Source organism: Saimiri boliviensis, chromosome 3 (genome assembly GCF_048565385.1).
Source record: "Saimiri boliviensis isolate mSaiBol1 chromosome 3, mSaiBol1.pri, whole genome shotgun sequence".
Taxonomy (NCBI): Eukaryota; Metazoa; Chordata; class Mammalia; order Primates; family Cebidae; genus Saimiri; species Saimiri boliviensis.
The window spans coordinates 107,849,937-107,869,298 of NC_133451.1; the positions used below are offsets into that span (position 1 = coordinate 107,849,937).

At 33.0% G+C, this 19,362-nt stretch overlaps 1 protein-coding gene and 1 non-coding gene across 6 annotated transcripts in view; both read left to right on the top strand.

The window, feature by feature from the left end:
• WDR17 (WD repeat domain 17) overlaps positions 1–19,362 on the top strand; it is a 116,524-nt gene that overhangs the window by 17,626 nt on the left and 79,536 nt on the right. For 3 of the 5 annotated variants that reach the window (XM_039468608.2, XM_039468609.2, XM_074396654.1), the window contains exon 2: positions 14,531–14,653. The exons of the other annotated variants lie outside the window; for them this stretch is intronic. In XM_039468608.2, the coding sequence (XP_039324542.1) occupies positions 14,588–14,653 (66 nt within the window). In that variant the 5' untranslated portion in view covers positions 14,531–14,587. The remainder of the gene's footprint in view (positions 1–14,530; positions 14,654–19,362) is intronic. 5 annotated transcript variants of the gene reach the window in all.
• LOC120363818 (small nucleolar RNA SNORA51) lies at positions 16,579–16,710 on the top strand. Its single transcript, XR_005579255.1, has one exon. It is a non-coding gene; the product is annotated as a small nucleolar RNA SNORA51 (small nucleolar RNA).

The following is a 19,362-nucleotide window of genomic DNA, read 5'->3' on the forward strand; positions in this document are numbered from 1 at the left end:
CTCATTGACTGTGATGATTATGATTCATTCTACACAAACATTATCATCCAGAGTCAATTCTTCCCTTAGGTTTTATTTTTTTTTAAGCATAGACAGAACATTATCAATACCCACTACCCCACCAAGGATAGTGGTAACTATCCTGACTACTTGCAGAATAGATGAATATTGTCCATTTGTGTGTTTTGTAGTCACGGGTTAGGATGTTATTTTTATATCTGGTTTCTTTCACTATTTGTGAGTTTCATCCATAGGGTTGCATGTAGTTGTCACTTTTTCATTTATTCTTATTATTGTAAACTTTTCCACACAGTATGAATGTACTGTATTTATCATTCTACTGTTAGCATATATTTAAGCTGTTGATATACTTAGGTGCTATTATAAATAGAAATGCTGTGAATATTCTAATACATGACTTTTGGTGAACATTACTCCTTGCTCTTGGTTCTACACTTAGGAGTGGAAATTCTGCTATAAGGTGTGTATTTGTTTGGCGTGAGAGGATTCAGCCAGTGAGTTGTCCACAGTGGTTGCTCCAGTTTATATTTCCCTGAGCAGTATATGAGTTTCAGTTACTCTGCATTGTTGCCAGTCTGTGGTATTGTGCATTTTAGCCCTTCTGTTGACAGTGTAGCAGTATCTGTTTGTAGTTTTATTTTGTATTTTCCTTATGACTAGTGTTATTGAGCTAGTTATTGATCATCATTTGGATGATCCAGGTTCTGAGTTTGTCTTCCCTTTTGTCTATTTTTCTATTGGTTTGCCAGTCTGGTTTTTTAAAATTTATTTGTTTGTTTGTTTGTTTGGGTCGTAAATGTCCTTTTTGGGTTGAAGATAGGTACTATAAACATTTTCTCTCTTGCTTTTCACCCTTTTAATCATGTCTTGATGAATGTAAGCGTCTTAGTCTGTTTTGTGTTCCTATAAAGGAATCCTCAAGGCTGAGTAATCTATAAAGAAAAAAGATTTATTAAGCTTATGATTCTAATGTCTGGAAAAGTTCAAGATTGAGCATTTGGTTAGGGCCTCAGGCTGCCTCCACTCATGATGGAAGGTGAAAGGGAGCTTGTGTGTGCAAAGGACACACAGCAAGAAAGGCAGCAAGGAGCTGGGAGGTACCAGGATCTTTTTAACAACCAGCTTTCCTGGGAACTAGAGTGAGAACTCACCCCTTTCCTGAGAGAAGGCATTAATCTATTTATAAGAGAACTGCCCCATGACGCAAACACATTTCTATTACCTCCATCACACCTCTAACATAGTGACCAAATTTCAACATTAGGTTTGAGGGAGGACCAATATCCAAAGTCTAGCAATAAATTTGTAACCATAATATTGTCCTGTATGTCAATTTTTTTCCCTTGTGATTGGCATTTTTATGTTCTGTTTAATGAGTCTTTTCCTATCCCCAAGACAAGATGTTATCATTAGTTTTCTTTTAAAGCTTTAATATTTTACAGTATGTATTTACATTTCCAATTGCTCTCTCTTTTTAAAATTATGTTAGCTTAGTGTCAAGATATCTATATCTCTCTGTATATTTCCATGAGGGTATTCAATTATGCAGAATCATTTACTAAAAGGTCTATTCTTTGCCCCACTGAATTAATCATCTTCACCATGAATCACTTAAGAGTATATGAAGAAATCAATCCCAGGCTCTTGCTGTTCCATTAGTCAGTTTGTGTACCTTTGCATTGATACCACCCATCTTCATTACAACAGCTTTATAATAGGAAGTATAAACATTCAGCTGTTCATATAAATCCTGTCTTTTTCAAGACTGCCTTGGCTATTCTTCGGTGTTTACATTGTCATATGGATTTTAGAATTAGCTTGTCACTTTTCATTTAAAAAATCTACTGGGATTTTGATTGGGACTGAAATATCTATAGATTAATTTTGAGAGAATTTACATCTTGACAACATTAAATCTTCTAATTCATTAACTCAATGTATCTTTACTTTTTTGTTTAAGATTTTTATGTTTAATTTATGAGAGATGTTGCTCTGTAGTTTCCCTTCTTATATGTCTTTTTCAGGTTTGGGGAGGATATAAAGAAGTGAGAAGTGATTCCTTTTACTATATTCTCAAAGAGTTTGTGTACCATTTCTTCTTGAAATATTTTAAAGAATTACTCACTGAAATGATACGGGCCTGGAAGATTGTGTGTGGGAAAAGATTCACACGTAGACTTACATTCATATTCAGGATAAATAGATTTTCTCATTTTTCTATCAACTTTGATAACTTGTATTTCTTTTTGAAGAATGTGTCTATTCATCAAGGTTATCCAATATATTGGTGTAAAGATGGGTATAGTGTTTTTATTTTTTTATGTCAGTAACTTCTATAGTGATGCCTTTTTTTTATTACTTATATGGATCTGATATGGATATTTGTATTTTTCTCTATTTTTTTAATCAATCCTTCTGCAAGTTGATCTAAAGGAACCAGCATTTGGTTTTAGTTGATTTCCTCTATTATATGTTTACAAACTATTTCATTGCTTTCTCCTCTTTCTGGAAGGATTTCCTTTTCTACATTTTTTTGGAATTTTTGTAGAATCAATTTCTACAAAATTGATTTACTTTTCTTTTTCCAGTTTTTAAAGATAGAAATTTAAATCTTTGATTTCTTTTCCTTCTCCTTTTCTATTAGAAAAAATATATAATATAATTAATGCTATAATCCTCCCTCACTCAAGCATTGATCTATCTGCAACCCACAAATTTCTATGTGTTTAGATTTTGCTACTTACTGCTAAATATTTTCTAACTTACATTTTTATTTTTTTCTGATTTCAAGATTGTTTAGAAATGCATTCTTTAATTTCTAGATAGTTGAGGGTTTTGTTGTTTTATATATTGATTTCAGACTTCTATCCTCATTTAAAAATAAACTCAATAATTTCAGTGTTTTAAAATTTGGTTAAATTTTTGTATGATTCTGTGCATGGTTTATTTTTGTAAATATTCTACGTTTATTTGAGAAGAATGTGAATTCTATCATTATTGGGTAAACTATCATATATATGTGAATTGAGCCCTTTTCTGTATGTTGTTCAGATCCTATGCGATTTGATCTATTTATTCTATTACCTATTGAGATTTGTTACTTAAAATCTCCCATTATGATTGTGGATTTGTATATTTCTTTTTTAGTTGTGCCATTCTTGCTTTATATAATTGAAAACTATATATGTCATCTGGATGCAGACAGTTTTAGGATTATCATACATTACAGTCTCATTGACCCCTTTATCCTTAAGCAATGTTCCTCTCTCTTTGATAATATTTCTTGTCTTAAAATCTATTTATATTTGATTTATACAACATCTTTCTTTTGATTTATATTTGTATAGTTTATCATTTCCTGATCTTTGACTTTCAGCTATTCTGAAACTTTTATTAAAGCATGTTCCAGGTAAAGAGTATACAATTGAATTTTTTAATGTAGACTCTAATTTTATTTTGATTGGTAACTTTAATTTCTTATTTACTGTATAACTGTTACAATTTGATTTATGTATACAAACATTTTCTCATTTACAATTTTTGTTTTCTCATTTATAATTTTTAATTAATTACACTGTCCTTCAATTAACTTGTTAATAGTGTGTTTATTTACTATTCTTTTTCGTAATTACCCTAGAGATTCCAGCCTGTAAATTTGATTCGTTATAATTTATTACAAATGATTACTTTTATCTCTTCTTTAATACTAACTCCACTTATCCTGCTGTCTTTTGTGTTACTGTTTCATATAATTTAGTGCTACAAGTATTTTAAATTTCGTAAGACATTATAATGATTGTTTTGCATAGTTAATATTCATTTATATTTAACTACATATTATCCCTTTCTGATGATCTTTATTATCTCTAACATTTTCATGTTTCTTTTTCTTTTGTCCAAAGAAATCCCTTAATTTTTTTTTCTAGAATGGGTCTACTAGCAATGAATCTCCTAGGTTTTGTTTGTATGAAAACTTATAATGAAAATGTTCACATTCTTCAGTTTTTAAACCATATCTTTACTGAGATCTTAGTTATCTTTAGCACTTTAAAATGACATTTCATTATATTCTGACTTTCATTATTTCTGTTGCTTTGACTGTGACGTGATCATTCTTAAAATTTAAGATTTTCTTTTTGTGTTTTTTGGCATTTTAGTGTGATGTGTATAGGTAAGGAATCACTTTAACTTATCCTGCTTGGAGGTTGGTGAGCTTTGGAAATCTTAGTTTTTAAATCAGTTTCAGAAATTTATCATTTTTTATCTCTCTGAATATTGGTTCCACTATATTATCTCTTTCCTCTCATTCTTATACTACTCTTACATACATGTTTAACTTTTCAGCATACGTTATCTGTCTCTTATGTTTTGTTCTATTCCTGTTTTTCTTTATGCATTGATTTTGGCATATAACATTTATTTATGTTCCACTGCATTAATAGCGACTTTGGGGTATCCAGGCAACTAATTAACTCATCCACTGAGATCTAAATTTCAGCTACTGTGTTTTTCAGTTTTATAGTATTCATTCTATTCTTATTTTAATTAATTAATTAATTTTTTTTTTGAAACAATCTGTGTCACCCAGATTGGACACAGTGGCATGATCTTGCCTCACTGCAACCTCTGCCTTCTGAGTTCAAGCAATTCTCATGCCTCAGCCTCCTGAGTAGCTGGTACTACAGGTGTGCACTACCATATTTTTAATTATAAAAATATAATTTTTATATTTTTAGTAGAGACAGAGTTTCACCATGTTTACCAAGCTGGTCTCAAACTCTTGGCGTCAAGTGATCTGCCCTCCTTGGCCTCCCAAAGTACTGGGATTACAGGTATAAGCCACCATGCCTGGCCTTTATTTTTATATATTCCAATTATCTGGTGAAAATACTTCATTTTTAACTATTTTATTTTATTGTATTTGTTACTACACATTAAAAATAGCATATGACTTAAGATAAAGAGAAGCATATTATATACTTTGTCACCTAAAAACTTCAAACTCAGCCAGAAGGGTACTGTGGGTACTGTAATGCATGCTTGTAATCCCAGCTATTTAAATGGCTGAAGTGAGAGGCCTGCTTGAGCCCTAAAGTTTGAGGCCAGCCTGGGCAACATAGTGAGACCCTATCTCTTTAAAAAAGAATTCAAACTAGAATCACTAATAATTGGAGAATGTTGTCAGCTGTACTGTTTTTTCTTGTTGTTAAAAGGTGAGCTTGGAATGTCTGATTAAAGTATGAAACACTGAATGAGAAATGTTCTATGCAGATTTCTTCAGACCTTCAAAACAAGATAGTGGAGATCTGCTCAAGTACACATTTTCCATGGTAATAGGAAGAATTAGGACTTGGAGGACCCGCTATAGATGTGACATGAACAGGCTGAGATGATGATAGCAAAGTCATTATGTTTGCTTTTGGTACTTCTTTGGATCCCAAACCCATATCCTTGATCTAATCCACCCTCAGTTTATTTAAAAAGACTTCTATTTTTATTCCTGCCCCATTATGGGGATTATTTATTTTTGTGTCTACCTTCCTCATCTGCTTCTTCCTGACATTGCTTCTAACAATACTTGCAAATTAGAGAAGAGTTAGTACTATATCTCAAAGATAGATTTAAGCCGACGTGTGCTGAAATATTGATGGTTGGGGTTGGTAGGCAGAAAACTAATGGAAAAGTAAAAAAGAAGAAATGAAATTGCTCAAGTGAAGTTAGAAAATATAATCTAATTACACTGTATCTTTATGTGGATATGTTAATTTCCATATTTTTTCCCATTTAATTTTGTTAGTATTAGAAAGCACTGCTTTCTAATTTTTAGTATGTAGTTTATTTTTATTTAAATTATATACCTGAAAGCAGAAATTGTAATCTTGAGTTTTATAGCAACAAAATGTACTAATTAGCATAATTAGCATAAAATAAACATTATAAACTCCCTGGAAATCTCCCTCATGACTCTTTTTAGTTATAATTTCCATTTTCCCTCCAAAAAAATTCCCTCATAACTTTTAATAACATAGAATTAATTGTGTTTATTTTAACTTACTATAAATGGAATCATGCAATATGTATTCTTTTATGTTTGACTTTTGATCATCATAGTTCATTCTAATTTTTTATAGTACCCTAATGTAGTATTATACAACAATTTCGATCCCCAGTTTTTGAGGGTCTGTTCTTAAGAAAGATTTGTGGATCTTTCCTCTACCCCTAAATCCCCTTCTGTGGCAGCCCATCTCTGCTTTGTATGTGAGTGTGGATTGTTTTACATGTGAGTGTTGAGTGATGTATGTATGAGTGTTGAGTGTTGTATTTATGAATGTTGAGTAAGAGAGTATTTCTGAATTTCCTCAAACAGTGGCAGACCTATGCTTTTTTGGACAGGACTGGGAAGTAAGATTTTTCCCAGCCTGCTCCCTAGGGGATGATAGCTTTTGCTTCTTTCCTTTTCCTAGAACTGGTGACCTTTGCCTGATTCCTAGGGTCAGAAAGGAGGGTTTTATGAGGTTTGCTTTTACTCCTTCTCCATTGTTCCTGGAAGTAAAGGTGTTCCACTTTATATATAAGTGAAAACAAGCATAACTTTGGATTTCTGTATTTTTGCCTTCCTGGTCATTATTTTATTAAATGCTGATAATTTAATGTTATCTTCCTATATATTTTCTAATAGATATTTACAGAATATTTTATTCAACAGCTGCAGAATACATATTTTTCTCCCCAACACATTCATCATTTGTAAGGGTAGACCATATGTTAGGTCACAAAATGTCTTAAAAAATTCAAATACGTTGAACTCATATGAAATATCTTCTCTGGCCACAATAGAATAAAACTAGAAATTAGTAACAAGAAGAATTTTGGAAACTATACAAACACATGGAAATTAAACAGTATGCTCCTGAATGACTAGTGGGTCAATGGATAAATTAAATATACTGAAAATGTTTTGAGACAAATGAAAACGGAAACACAGCAAACCCAAACCTATGGGATATATCGAAAACAGTATTAAGAGAAACATTTACAGCAATAAATACCTACATTTAAAAAAAGTAGAAAAACTTGAAATAAACAAACTAATAATGCATCTTAAAGAACTATAGAAGCAAAAGCAAACCTAACCCAGAATTGGTAGAAGAAATAATAAATATCAGAGCAGAAATAAATGATATTGAAACAAATACTAAAGATCAATGAAGTGTAAAGTTGGTTTTCAGAAAAGTTAAAAGTGGCAAACCTTAAGCCAGACTAATAAAAAAGACCTAAATAAATTAGCTCAGAGATGAAAAAAAAAGACATTACAACTGATACTACAGAGATTCAAAGGATCACTAAAGACTACTATTAGCAATTATGTGCCAATAAATTAGAAAACCTAAAAGAAATGGATAAATTTCTAGACACATACAGCCTACAAAGATTGAACCATGAAGAAATCCAAAACCGTAGCAGACCAATACCAAGTAATGAGATCAAACTGGTAATAAAACTCCCATCAGCGGAAAACCCAGGATACAATGGCTTTACTGCTGAATTTTACCAAACGTTTAATGAAGAAGTAAACCAAATTTACTCAAATTATTCTATAAAATGGAGGAGGAGAGAATACTTCCAAACCCATTCTGTGAGGCAGTATTACCCTAATACCAAAATCAGACAAAGACACAACAACAGAAAAAGAAAATTGAAGGCCAGTATTTCTGATGAATATTAATATAAAAATATTCAACAAAATATTAGCAAACTGACTTCAACAGCATATTAAAAAAGATCATTAATCATGTTCAAGTGGGATTTATCCCAGGGATCTAAGGATGGTTCAACATATACAAATCAAATTATATATCATGTCAACAGGATGAAGGACAAAAACCATATGATCATTTCAATTGATGCTGAAAAAGCTTTTGGAAATTTCAGCATTCCTTCATGATAAAAACCTGAAAAAAAAATTGGCTGTAGAAGGAACATACCACAACACAATAAAAGTCATATACATACTGAATGGGAAAAAAACTGAAGTCCTTTCCTCAAGATCTGGAACAAGACAAGGATGCCCACTTTCATCATTGTTATTCAACATAGTTTTGGAAATCCTGGCTAGAGCAATCAGACAGGAGAAAGAGGATATGACCTTATATTTAGAAAAACCTAAAGACTCCACCAAAAAAAATATTAAAACTGATAAATTCAATAAGTTGCAGAATGCAAAATCAATATACAAACATAAGTAGCATTTCTATATGCCAACAGTGAACAATCTGATAAAGAAATCAAGACTGGGCACAGTGGCTCATGCCCAGCACTTTGGGAGGCTGAGATGGGTGGATCACTAGAGATCAGGAGTTCATTTTGTCATGTTGGACTGGCCAACGTGGCAAAATGCCGTCGCTACTAAAAATACAAAAATTAGCCAAGTGTGGTGGTGCATACCTGTGGTCCCAGCTACTTGGGAGGTTGAGGCATGAGAATCTCTTGAACTTGGGAGGCAGAGGTTGCAGTGAGCCAAGATTGTGCCACTGCACTCCAGCCTGGGTGATAGAGTGATATGGTGTCTCAAAAAATAAAAAAAGAAAAGAAATCAAGAATATAATCCCATTTATAATAGCTGCAAATAAAATACTTGGGAATAAACTTAACCAAGGAAGTGAATGAGTTCTATAGTGAAAACTATAAAACATTAATGAATCTGAAGAGGACACAAAGTTGAAAGATCTTCCATGTTCATGGATTGGAAGATTCAATATTATTAAAATGTCTATACTACCCAAAACAATCTATATCTTCAGTGCATTCCCAATCAAAATATCAATGGCATTCTTCACAGAAATAGAAAACATAATCCTGAAATTTATGTGGAACTGCAGAAGACCCAGATAGCCAAAATATATCTAGTGAAAAAAATAAATGACATAATTACCTGACTTTAAATTATACTGCAGAGATACAGTAACCAAAACAGCATGGTACTGGCATAAAAACAGACAGACAGATCAATGACACTGCATAAAGAACCCAGAAATAAACCTGTACATATACAGTGAACTTGTTTTTGACAAAGATGCCGAGAATACATCTTGTGAAAAGGACAGATCTTCAACAAATAGTTTTGGGAAAATTGGATGTTCATATACACAAGATTGAAATAGACTCCCATCTCTCTCCAGAGACAAAAATCAAACCAAAATGGATTAGACTTAAATCTAAGACCTGAAACTATGAAACTACTCAAAGGAAATATTGGAGATATTCTCCAGGGCATTTATCTGGGTACAAATTCCTTTAGAAATACCTCAAAAGCACAGGCAATCAAAATAAAAATAGGCAAATGGGATCACATCAAGTTAAAAAGCTTCTACACAGCAAAGAAAGCAATCAACAAAGTGAAAACACAACCCACAGAATGGGAGAAAATATTTTCAAGCTACCCATATGACAAGGGATTAATAATCAGAATTTGTAAGGAGCTCAAACAAATCAATAAAAATTATAGTAATCCAGTTACGGTTGGACAAAAGACCTGAGTAGACATTTCTCAAAAGAAGACATAAAATGGCCAATAGGTATATGAGAAACATTCTCATTGTCATTAATCATCAGAGAAATGCAAATCAAAACCACAAAGCAAGTATCACCTCACCCCAGTTAAAATGGCTTATACCCAAAAGACAGACAGTAACAAATGCTGGTGAGGATGTGGAGAAAGGGAAATTTATTGTACACTGTTGGTAGTAATGTAAATTAGTACAACCACTCTGGAAAGCAGTATAGAGGTTCCTCAACAAACTAAAAATAGAACTATCAGGGCTTGGTGGTGGCTCACACCTGGAATCCCAGCACTTTGGGAGGCCAAGGCAGGTGAATCACTTGAGGCCAGGAGTTCAAGACCAGCAGGGAAAACATGGGGAAACCATGTCTCTATAAAAAAAAAAAATAGAAAAATCAGCTGAGCGTGGTGGCACACCCCTGTAATCTCAGCTACTCAAGTGGTTGATGTATGAAAATCACTTGAACCCAGGAGGTAGAGGTTACAGTGAACCATGATTGCACCACTGTACTCCAGCTTGGGTGACAGAGTGAGACTCTATCTCAAAAAATAAATAAATAGATAAATAAATAATGACTTTGTAAAAAAAAAGAAAAAAAAAAAGAACTACCATGTGATCCAGCAATCCCTAAGTATATACACAAAATAAAGGAGGTCAGTCTATTGAAGAGATATCTGCACTACTGTTTATTATTGCAGCACTATTCATGATAGCCAAGATTTGGAAGCAAACTAAGTGTCTGTCAGCAGATGAATAGATAAAGAAAATGTGGTACATATACACAATGGAGTACTATTCAGCCATAAAAAAGAAACATCCTGTCATTTGCAACAACATGGATGGAACTGGAGGACATCATGTTAAATGGAAAAAGGCAGGCACAGAAAGAGAAGTGTCATATGTTCTCACTTATTTGTGGGAGCTAACAATTAAAACAATTGAACTCCTGGAGTTAGAAAATAGAATGTTGGATACCAGGGACAGACTGAGAAGGATAGCAAGGAAGGAGAGAAAAAGTGGGAATGGTTAATGGGTTAAAAGCATAGTTAGATAGAAAGAATAAGACCTAGTATTTGATAACACAACAGGGTGATTACAGTTAACAATAACTTATTTTATATTTCAAAATAACTAAAAGAGTAAAATGACAAATGCTTGAGGTGATGGCTACCCCAATTACCCTGATACAATTATTATACATTGTATGCCTGAATCAAAGCATCACATGTACCCCATAAATATATGCACCTACTGTGTACTCATAAAAATTAAAAATTTAAACAAAAATAACAAAACAACTATTTATGTAGAATTTACAGTGTATTGGGTATTACAAGTAATCTAGAGATGATTTCAAGTACATGGGAGGAAGCTCATAGGTTATTTGCAAATACTATGCCTTTTTATGTAACTGATTTGAGCATCCGAGGATTTTGATGTCTGTGGGGCCCTGGAACCAATCTGCTGCCAAGGCAGAGGGAGGACTCTGATTGCACTGGTGTTTTACTGACTTAACTTTTGCTGTGCTAAGTGACTCTGCCTCTCACTGGAGGTCTGAGATTTGTCTGGGGGCGCTCTGTTGCATGTGTCTCCTATGCTTCTTGATCAGTGGGGTAGCTATGGAGTGTTCTTCTCTTGTTGATGTTAGAAGCATAAGGTTGTGAATGGAAATGAGCCATCCATTCAGGGCTTGGAACTGGAAAACCATGACTTCTGCCCACATATCATTGGGCACAGCAAATTACGTGGCAAATTTAAAGACAACAGGCAGGGATGCAAAGGATGCCTGTGATGAGCTATGGCGAAGACATTAATGCAAAGAGGGGTATAAAAAAATCAGGACCAATACCCAGACCACAAACTGTTTATGTGCTTGGCTGTTCAATGCCTGCAATAAGTTTTCTGACGGTGAAAACTACTTTATTATTTATTTTATTTTATATAGTGATAGATAATATTTGATTTTTGTCATTTCCTTCATCACTAATTTTAATAGGTAGTAAGAATTTTCTGACTAAAGTAAGTCAAATGGGTGATTTAAATGAAATATCAGTGTAATTAGACCCATAGACATAGATAGAGAGATGTGAAGTTATGTAATAAATTTCCCCAAAAGTTTCTTTTTTTTATCTCAGTTACGGCTGAGTGATCATGACATGCTTCCCCTTTGAGGTCAGCTAAAGGTTTCAACTCTGCACCCCAGGGAGGGGTGAGAGTTAAAACCTATTTACCATTCTTATACTAAATGAACCAGATCCCATCTACTTTCATATAATCAAAATACCTGGAGTACAACAAAAAAATATTTTTATGCAAGATAACATTTAATCTGAGATTACACAATGTGAAAGATCCTGCTTTTATTATTCCTTGAAAATATGATAAACAGTGCTCATGGAAAAGTATCAGGACACAAGAAATAACTATTATATGTTCTATAAATAAGGTATTTTATTCACACTAGATTTGTAATATAGTATAATAAAGACATTCTTGGTGATGACATGATTACAAAGTACTTTTACTAATTCAAGTTTTATTTTACTCTTAAAAAACCACCAAAAACAATTTCTTAAGTGATTTTGTTTAGCTACTTCCCTACAAGGAATTAGATAGTAATCCCATTTCACTTAGATTTAGATACATTTCCTTAAAGTTTCAGTTGAGACATGTGCCTTCAGTTCATGTGAACTGCCACTAGGTGACAAACTTTCATAGCACTGCATATCTATCTGTCAGTTCATTCAACACACATTTTGTATCTTCTATACAAAGATGATTCAGGTTTGGTCCTTTGGGGAACTCACAATTTATATCTACAAAAATAATCACTACCTAATACCTACAAATATAGATATGAAGGAGCACAGACAAGAGATTTGGAGGATTTGAGAAAGTCTTTAAAAGAGATATCTAATTTCAATCCTGAAAAACTTGCAAGTGCTCACCACTCAGGAAAAGGTGAAAGGGGCAGCCTGGGCAAAACATTTAAAAGCTTCAAGGCAAAAAGTCTTGAAAGCATAGAAGGGCAACATGTATTTGGGAATTATTGAAAGCAGAGAACAGTAAGTAAATTATTGCATTAGTTTGTACAAGACACAATGAAGGATTTCATTAAAAGTAGTGGCATTGGTGATGAAGATAAGGGCCTTCTGAAGATGCTTTTCCCAAAGTAATTGGATAAGACTTGATGATCAAATGTAGTAGTAGGAGGAGATAAGGTTGATGGAAGAATCAAAGATAACTTGATATTTTCATCTCAGGTTACTCTCTTGAGTATAATGACAGTCATTGAAATGGAGAATGAAAGAGAAAGAATATTTGGGGTGGTAGAAAGCAAAACCTTACTTGAAAGAGATACTTAGGTTTATCAGGTAAAGGGCTGAGAGATCTGGATCGGCAGATAGCTCCAAATGGAGTTTAGGAGCTTGGTATGGCCTGCAGGTTGTATTATGGGAGACACACTGGAATAACTGAAGCAGGGATGAGGTTGGTAGTGTTGTCGGGCCAGTACTAGATACAAGTTCAAAGTAGAGTAAAAAAGCTGAGGGCAGGACTTAAAGAACTGCAAATCAAAACATGATAAGCAATAGACAACAGAGACAACGATGGAGAGGGCACAAATCCAGAGAACAGGATAAGGCAGGCGATTAAAAATCTGAGCAGATCAGCAAAACAAGGGGCTTTCTGGAAACTAAAAGTACAGGGTGGATAGCCAAGGTAACAGATTCAAGGAAGTCGTTGAAATGTAAACAAGTGAAGCAAGAGATTTTGCCAATCCTGGAGCTTCTTGCACGTGTAAGAACCGATTCCCAAGCGTTTTGACTTGAGGCTTCACTCAGGTATTATTGAACGTACTTCTAGAGAGTAAGGAATCACAATGGAGATAAAGCTGTTCTCAACTAGCTGCAGTGATAATTATATTTCATGCAAGTGTATCTTTCCATGCCAGAACAAAAGCTATCTTACTTTTTGGGTATTGAAGAATGAAACATTCAAATTACAAAAACTGTAATTCTCTCTTCCCCCTCCACTCCCCTCTTTCCTTCTTTTCTTTTGTTGCTTAATTCTCTGTCATTTCACTCATTTTCTCTTTTTCTCTTCTCTTCCTTCTTTCTTTCCTCACTTCCTTCTGTCCATCCTTCATCCCTTTGTCCTTCTTTCCTTTATTTTGTCTTTGCTGAAGAAGAGACCGCTTAGAACTTTCATATGTTGGGTTAAACATCTAAACTTTATAGAGGATATTTTGAAGTCCAAATATTCTCCAGTGTAGCAAGAAATATCTTAGTCATCGTTGCTAGTAAATAATCTCTTCTAAAAATGAGTAAAACTAAAATTAAATTACATTCATGTGATTTTGATTGACTCTGTTGAACATATTAGCACTATATTAAATGGTGTCTTTAAACTTTTGATGCAGTTAGGTGGATAGCAATTAAATGTAAAATTATTTAACTCTCAAGTATGGGGCTGGAAGCAAACACAAGTATTATAGGATTGGCTTTGTCATTGTATACCTTTTAACTTAGAAGCTTTCTCTCTCTAGCTTTACTTCCAGTTCCTGAGGTTGAAAATGTATCTCATCTTCAGCAGCCTATTTTGCGATTTTTATGGATTCCTTATTTTTAACTTGGTAACTTTTAGAAATTATTTCTCTATTTCTTACAAAAGTTAAATCTAAGATTGTTTTTTAAGGATGTAAACAGAAAGGTTAATAAAATATTTGATACAGCATTCTCTGGTACTGTCCAACAACATTATTATTGATTTTTTTCTTATTTGAATATAGACTTTTATTTCATTCTTTTAACAGATACTATTACTTGTAAATCCTTAAAAATGTTTCAGCTGAAATATTTGTGCAGTTCTAGTCTTTTGTACTGAGCATCATTTCACAAGGGAGATTTTGGTAAATCTTGTTTGGTTGAAACACATTGTTGTTACTTTAGGTGCCGGCTATTCTGATGCTGAGTTTCCAATTGCCTTGATTAAAGTAGAAACACCCTATGGCTTGGATGGCTTACATTTCAAATTGGTTTGAGCAAGATGATTGGTATGAAGGACTACAAAGAGTAAGATATATTTCTTTGTAATTACAATTTCCTGCAATTTTTTTTCTGCCTTGCTTCTCATACAGTTATATTTCTATGTCATTTATACTGTGGACATTTTCACATTGCCAAATTCTAAGAGTGAATAAGACACTTATTTTCTAGTTTTAAAGCAGAAGTAAAAATATACTAAGGGTAATTATAATTACATATTGAAGAAAGGGCATTTTACCTATCCTAATTTCAGATGAGTCCTTAATAATGGTGTTTTTTTTTTGTTGTTGTTGTTGTTGTTGTTGTTTGTTTGTTTGTTTTTTGAGACAGAGTCTCACTCTGGCACCCGGTGTGGAGTGCAGTGGAGTGATCTCAGCTCACTGCAACCTCTGCCTCCCAGGTTCAAGTGATTCTCCTGCCTCAGCCTCCCAAGTAGCTGGGATTACAGGCTCCCACCACTATGCCCACCTAATTTTTTATAATTTTAGTAGAGACCTCTAGAGTTTCACCGTGTTGGCCAGACTGGTCTTGAACTCCTGACCTTGTGATTCACCCACCTCAGCCTCCCAAAATGCTGGGATTACAGGTGTGAGCAACCACAGCTGGCCAATAATGTTTTTGAATTATCTTAGCCTTTAAATATAAAATAACATTTTATAAAATGAGATTAATGTTTGAAAATAGCAATAATTTCAAGCAAGTCTTTCCCATAAAGAAAATCATTTAATGAAACAGAAAATAAATGTATACTGATACGATTTATTCTAAAAATATTTTAAAAGGAAATGAAAAAAATTCTGAAAAAGAGTGCCATGTTGCATCTGATAAATTTTTAGGCAGTTAATTATGTTTGAAAATAAACTGCATTGTTAGTGTGGCAACATTTGCATAGTTTCCTGAAAATAGTATTCTAACCTATTATTACAGTAGTAGAAAAAATTACTATTTAAAATGTACCTTGTCAAGTGGATTTGGTTTAGAATAATATATGATTTATCTTTGATCGTTTTCACTTTTTAAATTTCTTGATTACTTAAATAAAGATAATTTATGTATTTTTATTTTATTAATAAGTGGAACAAAAAAGCCAGATGATGTGCAGTTTTACTAGGTTTTTCACCAGTGTTGTTCAAGGGCATATTCTGCCAAAGATATACAGTTCTTTCTTTTTCTTTCTTTTTCTTGAGCTTCCCATTCTAAGCACATTAATTACAGATATTTTCTCAGTATTTTGCTTATTTTTCATTATAAATTACCAACAGTGTAAAGCCTTGTGGCCTTTTTTTTCAGATACTTTTTTTGTAAGCTGTGAAAAAAGCTGGTAAAATTCTCTGGAGCCAGCAAATATCTAACTCTGGAGAATAATATTCATATTGTAAATCCTAAAGCATTCTTCAGAAAAGGAGTTGAGAGTTCCATCCTGAATTTCAACTTCAGGTATAAATGATGGAAATATTTCAGCTTATGAGTTTAATACTAATACTCCAAACCCCACTTACAAACACACACAGACACACACACACACACACACACACAGACACACACACACACACGCCCAAAATGCCAGAATGCCAGTATCCTTATTTGTATTACATGTGGGAACGGGAACAGATTTTAAGAAAAATACTTTTTAATGAAACTTATTTCCTTTTAAATGACTTTGGAGCAGCTCACGGAGATTATGAGAATTCAAAATCTTTCCCTTCTTGCCTTTTATACCACTATGAGCCTTTATAAATGAATGCTTGCTTTTGAAACACATTCAAAGTGTAGCTGTTGTTAAAATATAGAAATAGATTGACCCTAAAATATTATTGTGAGTTTGCGCTTCTTCTGGCTTAAGTATTGACTAGCTCTTGTACATATGTAGATGAAAATGAATGATCCTATTCTAAATGAAAAAAATTGGCACATGACTACTGACCTTAATTTCTTTCAAAAATCCAGCTTATGGTCACCTGGTGCTTTCCACAGACTGTGTTCTTACACTGATTATACAAAAAGAGGAGGTAGAATAAATCTACCCCATATACAGTTCAGCCTAGGACCTGTGCCTGGTTTGTATTGTGAATGGGGAAATACAGAATTGAAAAAAATTCAGGTTATTATTTTTTGTTATTTATATATGCATATATAGTATATATAGTCAGTATTCAGCGTAACATATTTTTAAAGTTTCTCTTAAATGTCCACAAGAAGAGAAAAGTTGTGTTTTTGAGTTAAAAAAAATTAGAAATGTAATGTTGGAAAAATCACACAGAAGTGTGAATTTGATCTTTAGAGCACTAAGTTGGCATTTGTATTTTGACATAGTATTTATGGCATAGGACTATGTTTATACCAACACATATAGTTGAACTTCACTTTAATTTAGTTTAATAATTTTGTTTTTGGCAGATAACTGTCTTACCTATATATTAAATTTTGTTCTGATTATTTTATATCATAATAATCTTACATATTCAAAAGTGAGCTTTATTACCTGTGCTAAACTAATGTAGATATATTTTTATCACATTTTTATTCACTTTGCAAAAAGCATCTTCACCATCTATTCCCTGTTGAGCCTAAGAGTAAATTTAGTATGATTATTTTGTGTGTATGTGTGTTTCATATGGTATGAGATTGAAACCAAAAATAGAATTTCGGTTAAACAAATAAAAATAATATCATTGCAAGGGCTGTATTTGCCAGGCTGTCAATTCTGTGTGGGGTGACACAATGTCCAGGGATTCTTCCTGAAACCATTATAAATCTGCATTATTCAGTGACCTACAATGTTTATTGCTTCATTGGCAAAGTGTGTATGTTGTTTCTGAGCAAAAAAAAAATTGTATATTCTGAAGGAACAAATCTTTGAAATAGACATGAAAATTCTTAAGTGGTTCATATATTAATGAAACATTCTAAAGTAAGGATAGTAAAGGCTTTGTAAAATATTTTTCCCAAATATATGACCTGTCATAATTAAATATGTTTATTTACCTTTACATGTGACATATTTTGTAGGATTTATATTTAAAATAAAATATATATATTTTGAAATGGACCTTCACTGGACCATTTTCTGTCTTTCGTAATGCAGAATCATGAATTGAGTAACAATTCACACTGACTACAAAGACAATAAAAGGTCCTGGACATTTTGTTTCATCTCCTTGGCAACTGTAGATATACTTTAATGAAGGCTGCATAAATATTACATATCTTTTTTAGTCCTTTTAAAAAAATGTAGAAGTTCAAATATCAGGATTTGCTTGAATACATAATTCAGATTTTAAATGCAATGATACTTATGTATTCAGTGATATATGATATACTTTTAACATTTTATTCAGAAACATATTGTTTTGAAATAGCTATGTCATTTTGTCCTATTTATTTTAATATCTGGTTTAGAAAGTTTTTCGACTACTCTGAATTTTAAGAGGATTTAAGTTGTTGGATTGTAAGACCTCTAAAAGCTGTGTAAGAACAAAGGACACCAAATTTTATGTCGACATAGAAATGCTTGCGTTATCTAATTTGGGGAACTAAAAAATAATAAATCAAGATATACTCTTAGTGAAAGTCAAAATATATTGGTATACATTTAGAAGTTTATTTTTGTTTTTAATAAATAAGTTAGCAGAGAAACTACTAGTTTCTAGTTCAGTATGTAAGCAGCTTAGAAGTTGCTACTCCATTTTAACCAGTAAAAAGGTTGAACACATTGAAAAATCAACAACTCCACCCGAGAAGTAAGGGCACAAGGGAAATCACTGCCCTCAAAATTATAGAGATAGAAATGCAGTTACAGAGAATCATAACTTACCAAAGCAGAAATCAGTTAGCAGAAACCAACCTGTGAATCACTGCCAGAGTATGAAAATCTGAACTGTTACTGATGAATTGATGGAAGCACAGTATAGTCAAGTTTGAGAGTTAAAAACTTCAGGGGAACCCAGTAATGGGGGTGGCGGGGAACCTTTTGTGAGTTTTACCTCCAAGAGCTCTAACTTAATGCTCACAGTGAATGTTAGAGAAGACTATCCTCTTGCTGCAAGCAGGGGGAAGGGAAAAGAAACCACTTAAATTACACTAGACACTTATTTTTTTTAATTTTTAACCAACTTTTAAAATAATTTGTATAAAATTATGAAGTACAAGTAAAATTTTGTTACATGTATAGATTGATAGTGATCAAATAAAGGCCTTTAGGGTATTCACCACCGGCATAGTGTACATTGTACCATTCAGTAGTGTCTCATCATCCACCCGCTCCCAATCCCTCACCCTTTGGAGTCTCTCTTGTCTAAAATTCCACTTTTAACGCCCATGTGTACACATTCTCTTACTAGCCACTTATGAGTGACAACATGTGATATGTGACTCTCTGTGTGTGGCTTGTTTCACTTAAGATAATGACCTCCAGAATCATTCATGTTGCTGCAAAATACATGATTTTAATGGCTCAATAGATTCCACTGTGTATATATACTACATTTTTGTTATCCAATCATCTGTTGATAGACAGTTGATTCCATAGCTTTGCTATTGCAAATAGTGCTGTAATAAACATATGAGATGAGTGCAGGGATGTTTTTGCTCTAAGAATTTTTTTCTTTAGCTAGATACATAGTACTGGGATTACTGGATCATATAATAGCTCCAATTTTAGTTATTTGTGAAATCTTCATAATGGTTTCCGTAGAAGTTGTATTCATTTACATTCCCACCAATAGTGTATGAATTCT